Genomic DNA, 17,496 nt, shown 5'->3' on the forward strand with positions numbered 1-17,496 from the left:
GTCTTTATTTCTCCTGAGTAAGCATGAGTGAGATGGCTGGGCCATATGGTGAGAGTATGTTTAAGTTCTCCAGATATTGTCATACCATCTCTCAAATGGTTGTACCATTTTGCAATCCAAGTAGCAAAGTATGAAAGTGTCAGCTGATCCACATCCTCATCGGTACCTGGTATTGTCATTGTTTCTTTTGGGTGGTTTTTTTTTTAAGATTTTATTTATTTATTTAGTTAGTTAGTTAGCTAGTTATTATTTTTTAAGATTTTATTTGTTTGGCAGAGAGAGAGAGAGAGAGCACATGAGCAGGGGGAACAGCAGAGGGAGAGGGAGAAGCAGGCTGTCCACCGAGCAGGGAGCCCCATGCAGGGCTCGATTCCAGGACTCTGGGATCATGACCTGTACTGAAGCCAGATGCCCAACTGATGGAGCCTCCAAGGCACCCCTTGCTTTGGTTTTTATAGCCATTCAACTAGGTGTGTAGTGACATCTTGTTATGGTTTGAATTTGCATTTCCCTAATGTCTAAAGATGTTAAAAATTTCTTACATGCTTATTTCCCATCTTTATATCTCCCTTGATAAAGCATCTATGGAAATATTTTGACCATTTTTATATTAGACAGTTTTTTCCCTCTTTGTTCAGTTTTGGGAGTTCTTTATATATTCTGAATATATATCCCTTTGTCAGATATGTGATTTGCAAATACACACCCCTAGCCTGAGGCTTTTCTTTTGAAGTGAAAAGTATATCTCACAGAACAAAAGTTGAATTTTGACAAAGTCCAATTCTTCATTTTTTGTCTTTCTGGATCATGTTTTTTATATCTATCTGAGGACTCTGCGTAGCTCAAGCTCAAAGATTTTCCCATTTTTTTTTTTCTTCTAAAAGATTTATAGGTCGATGCCTTACATTTAGATCACCAATCCATCATTAGTAAATTTTTGTATAAGATATGAGATAGAGCTAGAAGTTGATTTTTTTGCATTTGGACATCTAGTTATTTCTAGCACCATTAAACACTGTCCCTCCTCATCCTCTTTGTGGAGCCTAAGCACAGAAGTTTGATGAGCCATTTTTTGGAGAAATGCCCCTGGAGTTTGTCTCAAGAAACAGGAATAGAATGCATCATGAGAGAGGTGATGATTTTTCTCTTTCAAGAAAACTCCCAATAGCTAAAGCAATCTTGGGAAGGAAAATAAAGTTGGGGCATCAAACTCCCTGATTTCAAACTATATTACAAAATCATAGTCATCAAAGGAGTATGGTACTGGCATAAAAACAGACACATAGATCGGTGGAACAGAATCATGAGTGCAAATATAAACTAACACATAAATGATCACTTATTTTACGACAAAGGAGCCAAGAACATTCAATGCAGGAAAGACAGTCTCTTTAATAAATGGTGTCCGGGGGCATCTGGGTGGCTCAGCGGGTTAAAGCCTCTGCCTTCGGCTCAGGTCATGGTCCCAGGGTCCTGGGATCGAGCCCCACATCGGGCTCTCTGCTCAGCGGGAGCCTGCTTCCTCCTCTCTCTCTGCCTGCCTCTCTTCCTATTTGTGATCTCTCTCTCTCTCTCTCTCTCTCTCTGTCAAATAAATAAAATCTTTAAATAAATAAATAAATAAATAAATGGTGTCGGAAAACTTGGCAGACACATGCAAAAGAATGAAACTAGACCACTGTGTTATACTATAAACAAAAATTAACTCGAAATGTATTAAGGACTTGACTGTAAGACCTGAAACCATGGAAGTCCTAGAAGTGATCGTTTATGTGTTAGTTTATATCTGCACTCATGATTCTGTTCCACCGATCTATGTGTCTGTTTTTATGCCAGTACCATACTCTTTTGATATGATTTTGTAATATAGTTTGAAATCAGGGAGTTTGATGCCCCAACTTTATTTTCCTTCCCAAGATTGCTTTGGCTAAGCTCCTTGATATCAGTCTTGGTGATGATTTCTTGTATCTGACACCAAAACCAAAGTAAACAAAAATAAAAATAAAGAGGTGGGACTTCCTGTGTAGATCACAATATATACAAATATTGAATCGTTATGTTGTACACCTGAAAATAACAATATTATATGTCAATGATATCTCAATTAAAAAATAAAATTAAAGGGGCACCTGGGTGGCTCAGTGGGTTAAGCCTCTGCCTTCGGTTCGGGTCATGATCCCAGGGTTCTGGGATCGAGCCCCGCATCGGGCTTTCTGCTCAGCGGGGAGCCTGCTTCCTCCTCTCTCTGCCTGCCTCTCTGCCTACTTGTGGTCTCTGTCTGTCAAATAAATTAATAAATAAATCTTTTAAAAAAATAAAAATTAAAATTAAATTAAATTAAATTAAAAACTAATTTTTAAAAAATTCTAATTAAAACAAAGAAAAAGAGAGTTTCCCTGAGATGTGAAGAGAGAGTAAATTAAAGCTTTTCCATTACCTCACGTGTAAAGGAGGAGAGAGATGAGGATTTAAAAACAGGAAGCAAAGGGAGGGCAGAGCAGAGACAGAGAGTCTGGAGATGTTAAAGAATCTGGAGGTTGGGGTCTTGGGTGGTGGGGGGACCACTGGTACATCTGTGTCTAGTTGGGGTCTTCCAATAAGCACACACTAACACAGGAGCAGACATGCAGCCCATGAATTGGAAGGAAGACCAGGAAGGATAAAGAAGAGGTTTCCAGGAAAGTTGGGGAGAGCCTGCAGACTACTGTGCTGGTGAGACACCCAGAAAGAGAGGAAGAAAGAAGAACTGGGTAGAAAAAGTCTCAAACTTCAGAACAGTGCCAGGGAAGCTGCGCCAGGCCAATGGGGGAATCCCCAAGCCAACATAGCCTGACATGAACTAAGTGTGTTGCCTCTAAAATTCATATGTTGAGACCTAATCCCAATGTGATAAGATTTGGTCCTCTCAGAGGTACACAGGTCATGAGGGTGGAGCCCTCATGAATGGGATTAGTGCTCCCAGGAGAAGAGGCCAGAGAGCTAACTAGCCCTCTACCCCATGTGAGGGTACAAGGAAGAGATGACTGCCTACAACCCAGACGAGGGCTCTGCCAGAACCCAACCATGATGGCACCCCGATCTCAGACTTCCAGCCTCCAGGAGGGTCAGAAATAATTTTTTACTTCTTAAGCTCCCCTGTCTATAACTTGTGACAGCAGCCCAAATTAATACATTGCCCAAGGTCCCACATCTCACGGGAACGGACCAGTATTGGCACCCTGCATGCTCAGACATTGGCTGGGAGCAGCCTGGATGAAGTAGGGTCTTGGCATGGAAGAGCAGCTTCTGAACCATCCATCCACCATGCTCCCTGCAGCAGGATGAACAGGGTATTAACATTCTGCACCCAGTTCCAAGGTATGGGTTCCCCCCCCCCTCCCACACAAGCAATTCTCAGACACTAGCTGAGTGTCCCACAATTCTGCTCAATTCAGACACCATCTACCTGGAGACAGCATCAGTTCTTACAAGTTAAGGACCCAGTCCCAGAAGACTGACCCTGTCCCACCTCAGACACCAGTCACAAATTCAGGCTGTCACCTGTGCTGGCTGATTGGTTATAGATCAGGGGTTTCAATGAGCCCCTGCTTGGCTTTGATTAATCTACTATTATGAATAACATTCTTGCACATTGACTTTGGGGGACTCATGGCCTCTCTCCTCTTGGATACACACTTGGGAGTAAACTTTCTGGGCCATAGGATAGCATATGTTGAGCTCAGTAGACTCTCCCAAATGGTTTTCCAAAGTACTTGTGTCCATTTATACTCCCTCCAGCAACCTATGAGAATCCACTTGCTTTATATCTTTGCCAACACTTGACATCGTCAACATTAACAATTTTAGCAATTCTGGTGGGTGTCAAGTTCAGATTTTAAAATCCAGGGTGCCAGCCAAACTGAAAGGGTCTGTGGGCTTGCAGGCAGCTGGTATGAAACTTCTGCTTGTGTGCTGCACACACACTCACGCACACACACAGGCACACACGCACACACACACACACACACACCTGGAAGTCAGCCTCCTCTCCCCTCTCTCTGAGCACTTACAGGGAGTCCTACTTAGGCAGGGTTCCTTGCTCTGTGCTGGTTCCCACCTTTGCACCCTGCAACTACCCAGTGCTGATCGCCCTGTAGTACCACACACACAGTCGATGTAGTGTAGACGGTTAGGATTATGACCAGCATGATCACCACCATTGTCTGGACACGCACAGATGCACAGGTACAACATCTAGAAGAAATAAAAGCATGTAGAACAAACTGATGCACAGCAATATATCTCAAAATTTGGTGACTTGAGACAATAAGCATTTGGTATGTCACATGGTTACTGTGGGTGAGGAGTTGGGGAGGGGCTTAGCTGGACGGTTCTGCCTCAAGGTCTCTCGGAAGGTTGCTGTTGAGATGTCAGTCTGGGCTGCAGTCTGCTTGGAGCTTCCCGGGGCCCGGACAATCCCTCACGGGGCCGGCCAGCTGCTGCGGAGGTTTCTCACTAGGTGGCCATCTCTCCAGGGCTGCTCGACCAGGCTCAGGTCCAAGGAGCTGCCTTCCCCTGAGGCCAGTGATCTAAGACAGCAAGGCCGAAGTGTGCACTGTCACAGACGGTCATCTCCACAATCTCCGCTGGTTACACAGGGTCGCCTGTGCAGTGTGGGAAGGAATCAGCAAGGGTAGAAGATGTGAGCCCCTCTCTACCACAGGTCCACACCGCCCGTTTGCCCTCCCCCGCAGAGGAAACTGCTGGGACCAGTTTCTCACCAACCGTGCCGGCAATAATTTTCACACATACTCATACAGGAAGTCACACGTATACATACACTTTGCACCTTACCTTTTCGCTCAATAGGTCTTGAAAATCCTTTCACATCGGGTCATAGGGACCTGCCTTCCTCCCTTTCACTGCGCTGAGCCCTGCCACGTTGTGGAGGTCCATGATTTAACTAGTTCTCTGTCCACGGATATTTAGGCTGTCCCATTATTTCCTATGGTAAGTGAAGCTGCAATGAATACATATGAGCATATATCCTTTTGCACAAATACAATAATGTCTAAGAATAAGTTTCTAGGAGAGGACTAGTGGGACAAAAGGTCCCGTGCCTTTCTCAAGGTGGTAGATGTTGCCACATTGGCCGCTGTGGAAGTTGGATATAATAATTTGCATCTGCCAGCAAAGGTGTGGACTTCATGAAGCTTTGAGGGGTGACGGCCCAAAACGTGGGGCATCTCGGGCAGCCCAGCAAGTAATTCAAATGGAATATCACCCGCCCCTGTCCTTGGAAGCCTTTCTCAGCCGCCCCAGCCCCACTCCTCAGCCAGAAAGCCTCCGCTGGCCCTCTCCCACACCACGTACTGGGCCTCCTTTTTCTCTCTCTAGCTTCCATCCTCCTGGTCCCTAAAATTCCTGTCTTGCCTTAAATGCAGCACATGAAGAGTTCTTTGCCAGTCAGGCCACAAGGGCTGACTTTTTGGTGCCAAAATTGTGCTCCAAGATGTGGTATCCAACCCAGACAGTTCTCACCTGAGATGCCCTCTGCTCCGAGTGAGCAGTTCTGGCTCCTCATGGATGAACATATTCTCACAGCTCTGTCCCCTGTTCCACTGCAAGCCTCCCAAGGGCGGAGGCCCTGCCGCATTTATCTCTGCCTCCACCGCTTGGCCATGAACAGTGTCCAGGAACTGTGGAATGAATGCATGACCCAGATGGAACCTGACAATCCCCTGCTGTCAGAGGCCTCTCAGCTTTACCCTCTTTGAGAAAGTAGGTGTGAATAAATCATTCTGAAGATTATCTTTAATGCAACATTTATTTCATCCATCTGAAGTGTTTTTCAAAGGGCAGTGTTTCTCTTCTTGTGTTTCTGGTTTTCCCCTTTGGCCTGGTCAGAGCCTCATGGGGACACCCGCAATGGGAAACGGGTCTACACTGCCCGCAAACGTGACAAGGAAGGGCAGACTTGGAACGACACGCATGGGTACACACACGCACAGGAAGGAGTAAATATCGACACAGCAGAGGCAGGTGGGGGGAGGGGAAGCCACGGCTGTTCAGTGGTTGCACAGAGTGCAGGATTCCTCTCAGTTTCATATCTGATACTTCAGCAATCCAAAACCCGACGACCCTTTAAAAAAAAAATCCAGCAGTTACAAACCTCTCAGCGGCTCCTCCTTTAAAATTAATCCTCCTAACCATTGCATGAGAAATCTTTCCTAATGTCCACGTCTCCGAGGCTTGTGGACTCAGCCTCAGGTGTGTCACTGATAAAGCAAGAGCGCGCAGAATCGCCGGAAGCGAGCCAACTTGAAATCGAGTTCATGACCCGGCCGTGAAAAGTAGGACAACCACTGTTTCTTTTTTTTTTTTTCTTTACTTGTTTGCCCAACTTTCTGTTTTGAATATTTTCAAAGGAGAAGTGTTGTAAGGAACAATGACGGACTATCTGTAAGTCAGGGGGCAGCAAACTCCTGCCTCCAGTTTTTGCATGACCCGTGAGCTAACAATGGCTTTTATATTTTTAAGTGGCTGGGGAAAAAAAGTGAAAATGAGAATGAAGTTTCATAACACACGAACCTGATCAAACACTCAGACGTCAGCGTCGCTGAGGGAAGCTCGCTCATGGGTGGGCGCCCATTTAGGGCTGCTCTCGGTGCAACAGCGGAGCTGCATTTTTGCCAGGGGTCTGGGCACACAGACACTGAACTGTTGATTATTTGACCCTTTATAAAAATTCTGCCAACCCCTGACCTAGTGTCAGCACCTGTTTCTACTTTGCCCCATGTGTTTTCCCTTACTTTTGCTGCAACATTTATGCTGGTCCAGATCCTTCGCCCTAAATACTTTGTGTCTGCCTCACTTTCTCAAGCCCAAGGTGGGGAACGACAGGTCTAGGCTGAGGAGACATAAGATAATATGAAGTATTTAGCTCACAGCACTAGGCACTTAGACAAAACTTAAGAAAAAGATCCAATAAAAATTTCTGGCATTGTCCACAGAGCTGATTGCCAGAACTCCTAACCTGAAAATTGTGAGCCTTGGAAGTTTCCTGAAAGCCTGGTTCCAGAACTCTGGAATCCACCTTTCCCTCAGAAAGGGTTTCTTACCCCAGGAGGAAAAAAAAAAAAAAAAGCCTCGGGGAGAGCTCATTTTTTCCACAGCTTGTGGCTTGGCTGAGTCAACTTCTGCCTTTCCCTGAGTCACGAGTTTTTCCTCTTATTTGGAGGAGCAGGCCCTCCGCCCAGGTCTTCTCCACCCACAGCTGGTCCCTGCTGGGAAGGGGCGATGGCTAGAGGAGTAGATTCTCTGCAGCCTCCAAGGGATTTCCCAGGGCTCCACCCAGAGACACAGAATGTTAGGACTGGAACCAGGGACAGAGGAGGAGACTAAGGCCCCAGTGGGTCCTCGACCGGCAGTGAGACAAAGCTAATTGAGGTCTCCTACCTCCAGACCAATGGTGTGCCTCCTCCCTCCAGTTTCCCAGAACCATGGAGAGGCCTCCCTTTCCTGACACCTGCTGTGTGCCAGGTGCTGTGATAGTTGGCAGGGTGATGTCTCTAACTGGATAGCCCTGACTTCAAAGATTTTCTGGTTCCCTTCCATGACCCCTGGCAGGGCCTACCTTCCCCATGAAGCCCCTCTTGCTAGGGAGGTGAGGGACCTGGTCCTGAAGCAGTCACAGAACATGGCCTTGAAGGCTCAGCGCAGTGTCCCCCTCCAGCCCAGCAACAAGCAGGATGTACACTGGGGGTGGCACTTCCCGATGTCTCAGTGTCCCAACTGACCTTCCTGATTCTACGTCAGCCTATGAGATGGTTGGGCCTGGTGTCCTTCTCCTCCGATGGTGCAGAGGCCCAGCTGTCCCCTCAGGACTGCTCAGTGCACCTGCTTAGTCGACTGGAAGCACAGAAACAGGTAACGTGGGGCAAGAGGGAAGCCACAGAGTGAGGTGGGACTGTGGTGAATGGGGTCACGTGCCCAATCTGATGGGTACAGTTCCACGAGCAGATGGGGGACCGTGTTTTCAAATCCTCTGATTTACGAGAAGGTGAAAATCCTGAATTTTATGTGAAAGCTTGAAATATGAAGGTTGGCAATGCATTTCATACGCGTTTACTTCTCTGAGGCCATAAGCTCAGTAAGCACTGGCTGTGCTGCTGCGGAGCTAACAGCTGAAGGTGGTGGAGGGGGGCTCTCCAAGGCCAACTGGTGGCCCTCTCACTGGTCCACCACCTCCACCCCTCTTCTTTCTGCGGGCCTCTCCCTCCCTTCTCCTCCCTTTTCTCATCCCCTTTCCTTCTTAGCCCATGTCCTGTGCTGGGAGAGTCCAGCCCCCAATTCACAGGTTCTGCCTGCACCACCCAGGAGGACAGGTCACCCCTGCTCAGCTCAGACCTCCTTGCTGCAGCCTCTGGTGGGATCAGCTCTTGCTCCTGCTGCTGTCTCTGGTCGTGGTCCTGGCCAGCAGACACTGCACTGGCCAGAGCCGGCTCCTCTCCAAAGTGCCCAGCATCTGCCCAATTTGGCAAGACAAACTGCATCTGTGGGACAGACAATGACCGCATTTCTACTAAGTGCTCAACTCGGTTCTGGGCATTGGAGATAAAGGAACAAGATCAATATAGTCCAGTCGGTGAGGGGTAAGGGAGACAAGCCAAGAACACGTAAACAAGTCACTGAATAAGATGACTTCAGGCTGTAGAAATACTTTACAAAATAATAAAACTGGGTGAGGTAGTTGAGGGTGGTGGGCTGGAGGCGGGGAGTTGCTCTGGGTGGTCAGGGAAGCCTCTGAGGACATGGCAGTTTGAGCTGAGGCTTGAATGCCAAAAATGCAGCCATGGGAAGAGCTGGAGGCAAGGGATGTGTAAAGGCCAGAGGTGGGAACAACCTTGGGGTTTTGAGGAACAGGAAGAAGCCAGTGTGGGATGAGGTGCTGGAAGGGGACCAGAAGGAGGCTGGGACAGGCCTCCTGGAGCCGTGAGACCTGGAATTTCATTCCAGTGTCCCAACAGGCAGGGGAGGGTCCGGGTGGGGCAGCAGCGTCAGGTGCTGGGAATGCTGGAGGGCGTGATGAGATCATGCAGTCCACTGAACTGGGCTCTCCTTCAATGCAGGTTTGCAAGCTTCCTCTATAAGAAGTTTAAAATATAAAAAGTATTAAGTTTTGCTGATTTTTAAGTTTATGATTGTTAGTTTCTCGGTTGCGGAGAGGGGATGACCGTGTCAGGGAGCAGCAATGAGGCTCGCCAGAGGCAGCACAAAGCACAGTAATTCCAACGCCTCCCTTAGAAGTCCAGCAAGGATGGTTTCCAGGGAGGTTCGAGCAGGAAGGGTGCGGAGCTGTGGCGGGAGCCACGGGAAACTGGGCAGTGGCTGGGGGAGTCAGACTGGAGAACCAGCCCCGGGAGATCCCGAAAGGTACCGTGGCCTAGGTTCTGCCGGCGGTGGCCACTTACTCCCAAGCCCATTCTAACCGCCTGTGCTCTGCTCTCTTCCCGGGAACTCCTGCGGGGAGAGTGGGGAGCCCAGGCTCCGCCCCGGCCCGCGCCCCGGGGCTCTGACTGGTGGAGCCTACGCGAGGGGCGTGTCCGGAGAGAGTGGGACAGCTGCGGAGTCCGAGGCGCCGCGGGGCCGGGACCCGGAGCGGAACGCTACGACGAAAGTGGACTTGCGGAGCGGGTGCCGGCGGGGTTCAGGCGCGCAGGGACCCGGCGGAGGAGGTAAGGTCCTCGGACCCGGCAGGGACGCGCGGGAAAGGCGGGTCCAAAGTCCCCTGGCCGCCCTGTGGAGGTGGCTCCGGGGCTCGGGAGGGACAGGCACGCAGCAGCAGGGGCCACCTCGGACTCTGACCCAGAGCAGAGGCGCGGGGAAGGGCGCTTATTGCTGGTTGGGAGTGCAGGAGGCAAGGTGGAGGCTGCAGGGGCTCCAGAGAGAGCGGGTGAGCACAGATGAAGAAGCTCTGGGGTCGAAGCCAGGTCCTGGGGGGATGCGAGACCTGGGAGCGGAGGAGGTTCGGAGGCTCCCGCGGGTGCTGCCCCCTGGGGCGGCAGGGATCTCCGCACACCCTTCGTCCCTTGGCGGAGAGTCCTGCCCTGAGGCCGCCATCAGGACCTCACATCTTGATCCCAGTTTTTGGGGTCTGCACAAGTGAGCAGAGTCAGCTGCCCCAGTGGACCTGGGAGGTGGGGGGAGGGTGACAGTGCTTTCTGGGCGGCCTTGGTCCTCTCTGTCCTCTCTCACTGTGGAACAGCCTGTCCCCTGAAGCATTGGAGTTTGTGATTTTGGTTAAAGTTGCCTAAGGAAATGGCACTAAGGCAGGCCCATAGAGATGGCTGTTCTTTCCCAGCCTGGAATCAGCTGGAATCTCCTTTCCTTTCTTTCTCCCTGAACACTGAAGGGTTAAGGAGGAGTGTCTTCAGTTTAGGAGTTGAGGAGTTAAGGAGTGGTGTCTTCAGCCTCCTTTACATGGGGAGAACAGGAAGGTTCCGAAGGTTCCAGAAATTTCCAAAGTTCAGAGGCACTCTGAGCCTCCATCTCCACAGTTCAAGGAAAATACTGGTTTGCAATTTGAACAAAGTTCTTATCTCACCCCAGAGGGTCAGAAACCTGCAAGGAGGGTAGGATCATTGCTGGGGTCATTCTGCGCACAGTTTCCACTTAGTACTGGGCTGTTCCTGGGCACATAATTTCCACTGGGGTCTGTGCAGGCTGAGAGATGACTCTGACATTGGCCTGTGTCCCTGCACACGACAGCCCTCAGGGCTGCCAAAACAGGAGGGGAGGCAGCCCAGCTGAGCTAAGGGACCTGCCCTGGACACCCCCAAGTGATCCTTGAGTTGGATGGGGTTGGGGATGGGGCAGGGGATCAGGCATTTAGAGAGGGACCCTGCCCTTTGAACTTGAGGATTTCTGATTCTGTCTGGTCAAGAACAGCCTTCTTGGAGCTGGGCTCCTGCATCACTCTGCTGGGCCCTTGGGTAGTAATTTTGATGATGGGGGTGGTACTTTCCCCCATGGGGCTTTCTTGAGGATTAAGTGAGAGAATACTTATAATGTGCTTACTGGTGTAACTGGTGAACTATAAGCTCCTAGTTAATAGCACCTTTGGTTTATTTTCCTTATTACTATTTTTTTTTTTCTTTCATGGAGAAGGGCCTCCAGGAAGCACAGGGTTAGACATGGCTGAGGGGTAGCCCCTCTGGAAGGAAGGGACCTGGATCATGTCACTCTCCTCAGTGTACTTGGAGAAAAATCTCGGCCTGTGGACCTTGACGACTGGCCTCTGCTGGCCCCTTTGACCTTAACTCTTACCCTCACTCCTTCCTCCGTGGCCTCCATGGATCAGATTCTTGAGCTGTTCCCAAGGCCCAGAACATTCTTTCCTCCAGCCTTTGCATGATTGGCTCTTTCATGCAGCCTAAGGTTGGTGCAAGGTTACTTCCTCACCAGGTCTTGCCTGACCCCCACCCCCATCCCAGCTCTGCCGGTCAGATCAGCCTTTTGCTTCATGGCAATTATCACACGCACGAGCAGACATTACCTTGTTGATTTACGTACTAGTCTGACTGTCCCACTGGGGAGCCTGTTACTCAAGGGCCTGGTCCCTACTTCTTTGCTGTGACCTGGTGCCAAGCACAGTAGGACTTACAGTACACATTTGGAAGGTGAAATCCAGAAGGCCTGGGAGCACAGTGGACCTGGTTGGGGCTAGAGGGAAGGAGGGGCGGCAATGAATCAGCCTGGCCCCAGTCAGTAGAAGCCAAAGGACGGTATAAGGGGCCAGCGTCCTGACTCCCCACCTCTGTGATCTTGGCCAGATACCTCCCTTTCTGATATCCCCAACTATAGCTCTCACAGGAGAGCTGGGTCCCACCTGCTTTCCAGGGTTCCCAAGGTGGGATCCCATACATCTCTCTTAAATCACACAAACTGTTTCTGAGTGGAGGAGAGGAGAGAACAAGTTCACTCAGGACACAGCCCTATGTCAGGTGTGTTCCTGGAGTAGGTGTCTTATACATTTGACAGCATGGGGTGGTACAGATCAGGCATAGATGAGGGTCTGCAAATTTTTCCTATAAGGGGCCAAATGGTAAATGTTTTCAGCTTTGTAAGCCAATCTCTGTCATGGCATTCCAATGAATTGGATTTAGAAAAGTGGGCACTGGATCAGACTTGACGTGGGCTGGCCAGCCCTGGTAGAGATCACATGTGACACCTCAGCCCTCATGCACAGAACCCTGGCCATCAAGCAACTGTCGCATCCTGGCTCCCCAGACCCCTGTGCTCACCACGTACCTTCAGCCCACTCAGGTGGTGGGATCACTTGTGTTCAGGAGGGCCAGCCCAGGAGCCTAGCAGCCTCCCAAACCCTCCCCCCAAAAGCAACTCTGTTCATTGCCCCACTGCCAGACACTCACCCTTCAGAAGTGTCCACTCTCTGCCAGCACCCTAGGTGCTGGGTACCCTGCCCAGAGGCAACACATGCAGTATCCCAAAGCCAGAGGCTGTCCTGAGGCAGGTCGGCCCCAGGAGGTGTGGGTCAGCTCTCTCCTCCCCTGTCCTAAGGAGACAGTGTTGTAGGCTCTCTCTTGCCTAAACCTCTCCCCTCCCTGGGTGCTGCTCTTCACTTCCTGCAGGCTCCCCCCCTGGGTAATGTCGGGTCAGAGGGGGACATGGGCAAGCTGGTCTCTCAAGCTCACCAAACCCCCAGGGCCGGATGGGGGCCGTCTGCTGGCTGCTGTCTCAGCACATAGTCTGTCTGTCTGACTCAGCTGCCAAATGTGTTAAGTAAGCCTTGGTCTGTGGCCACAAGACTAGGTGACACATAGGTGAGCTTGAAGGGAACAAGTGGCATCCTTTCTCAGGGCTCCCTCCCGGCATCGCCTGTGTCCCTGGGCGGTCAGGGGAGGCCCCACCAGATGACCCGTCGTGAGCCCCGCAGCGTGGAGCTCCCAGTCAGGAGAGCTCAGAGCTCTGGGTGCAGAATCTGTCCTGTGGCTTGTCTTTTTGAGGACCTTAAATTTCGACAGAGAGAAAGAAAAAGACGCTCACGTTCCCACTTCCTGGAATTGACCGGTATTGTGTTTTATCACTTTGTTGCTGCTTTTTTTTTTAAATGAAAGAAAGAATATTATGAAGGTGAAGTCCTGCTTGATCCCCCCTCCCCGCCGTTGCTAGTTACATCCAGGTGCCCCTTCTCCAGGCCACTTTCTTTGGTTTGGGTCCATCATTTGATTTTAACCTGTCTTAACCATTTTTAAGTGTACAGTTCAGTGGTATTAAGTATATTTCCATTGCTGTGAAACATCTCCAGAATTCTTTTCGTCTTGCAAAACTGAAACTCTCTATCCATTAAATAACAGCTCTTCTTCCTCCTGCCACCCCCCAACCTGGGCCACCACCTTTCTACTTTCTGTCTCCATGCATTTGACTGCTTGCAATGCCGCATGGGAGTGGAACCGGACGAGTACTTGTCGTTTGGTGACCGACTTATTTCACGGAGCATAAATATCTTCGGGATTCATGCACGTGGTAGCAGGGGTCAGAATTTCCTTCCTTTTACGGCTGAATTACTTTTTGTTGCACATTTTGTCCAGCCTTTCAGCCGTCGATGGACATGTGGGTTCCTTCCACCTCTCGGCTGCTGTGAATAACGCTGCCGTGAACGTGGGTGTACAGTACCACTTTGAGACCCTGCTTCCCGTCTTGTAGGGAGACACCCAGGAATGGAATTACTGGGTCAGATGTTATTTCTGTGTTTGATCTCTCAAGGAGCTTCCATATTCTTTTCCATAGCACGACACCAGTTTACATCCCTCCCCCGCAACAATGCACCAGGGTTTCAACTTCTCCGTGTCCTCTCCGACCCTTGGGTTTTAGGGTTTTATTTATTTATTTACTTACTTATTTATTTTGACAGTTAGCCACCCCCGTGAGTGTGAAGCTCCATCCTCTTCATCTTCGTTCGTAGATCTAGTGTCTTGAACACTTTTGCAACGTTGTGTAATGTCTGCACATGATCTGTCACATACCATTTGGCAGGCTGCTCTCTCCACTCAGTGTTTGATGTCTATGGTCACTCCACATTGACCCGCGTGGATTGGGTGTCATCATAGCTGCTGGCACTCTTCCCACGTGTGAGTGGCCCAGCTGTGGGACCCGTTCCCCCACTGCTAGGCATCTCTCTTGTCTCCGCAGCAGGTCATGAACTCACGGCCCTTGGGGATCTCCCTCGGCTGCACTCTGAGCTCCGGTGGAGCCCTCAGCCGGCCCATCCCAGCACTCAGCCCAGCCCGGGGCGGGGGCGGGGGGGGGGTGGCCTCTGGAATTTTGCCAGATTGTCCACAACAGGGACCCACTGATCCGTCCTAGCAGGACAGCCCAGGGCTGTCACCAACAATCAGCGAGGTTTGCAACACAAAACCAAGATTAGCAACCTAAAAATAGTGGTTCTTACATAAGGTGGTGTGGGCAGCACTTCTCAGGATGCCCTGTGGTCTGAAGGGGGCAAGCGGTATGTGACTCAGGGGGCCGAGCACCCCTCTTGTGCAATGCATTCAGCCTCTGCATTGGGCCCCACTCTCGTTTCCCATACATGGTCTGACTTCTAGAACTGCAGTGTGGTGACCCAGAAATACCATGTGTGTGATCAGCTCAGCCAGGGTCATGCTGTGTGTGCCTGGGCACACTTATGCACATGGTGGTGGCTGTGAGGTCAGCTCTCACCAGCTTTTTCCTCAGAAGTAAGGCTGACTCACACATGGCAGACCCTCGGGGAGCTTTGGAAAGGTTCCTTCATTCACCAGCAACTTACAAAACACCTACCGTGTGCTCGGCACTGTTTCAAGCACCGGGGATACTATAGTGAACAAGAAAGGGCTCTGGTTCTCATGCTTAGAACCCGGTGAGGGAAATAAAAAACATGTAAACAAATGATAAACAAGAAAATATTAGATCCTGGTAAGTCCTGGGAGAAAAAACAAAATAGGGTAATGTCTTAGAGAAACTGGCAGTAAACTTTTTCTGTAATGGGCCAGGTAGTAAATATTTCAGGCTTTATAGCCTACGGTGTCTGTCACCATGAGTCATCTCTGCCATTGCAGCATGAAAACAGCCACAGACAATTTTAAATGAATGAGTGTGGCTGTGTTCCAATAAAACTTTATTTACAAAAACTGGCTGTGGGCCAGATTTGACCCTCAGGCCATAGTTTGCCAACCCTGTACTTGAGATGAGGTTGTCAGAGACCCTTTCTGAAGGGAGATGAGAACTGAGAGCCCAGGGACAGCCTATTTCAGGCAAGACCTCATGGCGCCTTGCTGTTGATTCAGTCATGTAGCTGTGTGGTGAGAAGTAGGCAAACTCTGGCCAGTTGTGAGAGAGAAAAATGGTGGAGTTTATTCATGAGGTGACTCTTGGGGGTACAGGCAAGAGGAGGATGAGTCCTTGATTTGGGGTTTGAACAGATGGGTGAACAGTGGTTCTGCTTATGGAAAAGAGGAACTGGAGGGGAAAGCTGGGTTTATGTTGGGCATGTTGAATTTGAGAACCTTCTTAGATGAGCAGGTGGGAAATCATGTGGGCAGGTGGATATCCAGGCTTAACAGCACAGCAGAGAAGCCACAGCTGGAGGCTTGATCCGGGGAGTCAGTGGGATGTGGGTGGTCTTCAAAGCTGCGAGTCCCGAGGGTCAAAGGAAGTGTGTGTGAACAGAACAAGGGGGCGCGTGGATGAGATCTGGGCTACTGACGTTTCATGCTTGGCAGAGGAGGACAGAGAGTACCCCACGCTCCATGGAGGAAGGCACTGTCCCCCCGGGGAACAAGCTCTGGGCCCCCTACTTACTCACAGAGCCTCAGTTTCCCCCCACCCCTCGTCAGAGGGGTATTCTGCCTCCTCGGATTGGTGTGGGGACTAAATAAGAGAGTCATGCTTGACATGGAGGAGGCAGTCAGCACATGGTACCTGTGACGGGGCAAGTGGTGCCCACTGAGCCAGAGGCCGAGGGAGCGGGTGCAGGTCTGTGATGGTTTGGCTTGGATAGCAGAGGCCATGGTGGGTTAGGGGTGCAGGTGCCTGGCACTTGCTGTCCTGGTACATGCCCCTGCACCCTTCCACCTGGGACAGGCCCAAGTGCCAGGTTTCTGGTGTTGGGCGGGGGTTGGGGCTCAGTATCCTTGCCCCTTGAGTATAACCAGTAGGGGCTGTTCTTCTCTGGCTCCCAAGGAGTTGACCCCCCACACACACCCTGGGCCACAGCGGTGGCCTGGATTAGTCACCGCTCTTCGCTGCTGTCCCCCCATCCCTGGCTGACTTCCACCTGCCCACCCCCCACTGGGGACTCCTCCTTCATCTCTCAGCAGCTCCTTGTGGAAGAGCTGGCTCTGGCTACTGGGGCAGCAGGTCTGTGGTTGGCTGGCCGTCTGGGCCTTGTGGGTTCCAGTGGGGTAATGGCTGGGGGGGGGGGATGGTCAGTAAGCTGGGGAGAGCCGTGTGGTTCCCACCGCCGCGCCGGGGCCCCCAGCCAGCTGCCGCCTCCCTCACCCGCCGCCCCTCCCGCAGCCCAGCCCGGCCGCCAGAGAAGATGGTGGATTCCCTGGCCAACACCGAGATCAACAGCCAGCGCATCGCGGCGGTGGAGAGCTGCTTCGGGGCGTCGGGGCAGCCGCTGGCCCTGCCCGGCCGGGTGCTGCTGGGCGAGGGCGTGCTCACCAAGGAGTGCCGCAAGAAGGCCAAACCACGCATCTTCTTCCTGTTCAACGACATCCTGGTGTACGGCAGCGTGGTGCTCCCCAAGCGCAAGTACCGCAGCCAGCACGTCATCCCGCTGGAGGAGGTGACCCTCGAGCCGCTGCCCGAGACGCCGCGGGCCAAGAACCGCTGGATGATCAAGACGGCCAGGAAGTCCTTCGTGGTGTCGGCCGCCTCCGCCACGGAGCGCCAGGAGTGGATCAGCCACATCGAGGAGTGCGTGCGGCGGCAGCTGCGGGCCACGGGCCTCCCGCCCAGCACGGAGCACGCGGCGCCCTGGATCCCCGACAAGGCCACGGACATCTGCATGCGCTGCACGCAGACGCGCTTCTCCGCCCTCACGCGGCGCCACCACTGCCGCAAGTGCGGCTTCGTGGTGTGCGCCGAGTGCTCGCGGGAGCGCTTCCTCCTGCCGCGCCTGTCGCCCAAGCCCCTGCGCGTCTGCAGCCTGTGCTACCGCGAGCTGGCCGCCTGCAAGCGGAGGGAGGAGGAGGAGGAGGAGGAGCCGGGCGTGGGGTCCCCCGGGCAGCAGTCCTATCTCTCCGGGGCCGGCGCCGGGGCGTCCAGCGGGGACGAGGAGGACTCTGACGAGGACAAGGAGGGCAGTGGGGACGGCGACTGGCCCAGCCGCGTGGAGTTCTACGCCTCGGGCGTCTCCTGGTCAGCCTTCCACAGCTGACCGTGTCTGCGGCCTTGATGGAGGGGCTCCCAGGCCCTTCTGCATCCAGGCAGACTCCATGGCCTAGACCC

The 17,496-nt window shown here is 51.7% G+C and overlaps 1 protein-coding gene across 1 annotated transcript; it reads left to right on the forward strand.

Annotated features, from left to right (window-relative positions):
- Nucleotides 1–9,653: 9,653 nt before the first annotated feature.
- Nucleotides 9,654–17,496, forward strand: LOC111161561 (pleckstrin homology and FYVE domain containing 1). The gene is made up of 2 exons (XM_022525301.1): nucleotides 9,654–9,716; nucleotides 16,558–17,496. The coding sequence occupies exon 2, from the start codon at nucleotides 16,580–16,582 to the stop codon at nucleotides 17,423–17,425; it is 846 nt and encodes a 281-aa protein (XP_022381009.1). The 5' UTR covers nucleotides 9,654–9,716; nucleotides 16,558–16,579; the 3' UTR covers nucleotides 17,426–17,496.

The sequence above is a fragment of the Enhydra lutris genome, unplaced genomic scaffold, assembly GCF_002288905.1.
Source record: "Enhydra lutris kenyoni isolate GAN:26980312 unplaced genomic scaffold, ASM228890v2 scaffoldscaffold85, whole genome shotgun sequence".
Lineage (NCBI taxonomy): Eukaryota > Metazoa > Chordata > Mammalia > Carnivora > Mustelidae > Enhydra > Enhydra lutris.

Coding starts and splice junctions, on each gene's coding strand:
- LOC111161561 (XM_022525301.1), top strand. CDS start 16,580: ATGGTGGATTCCCTGGCCAACACCGAGATCAACAGCCAGCGCATCGCG.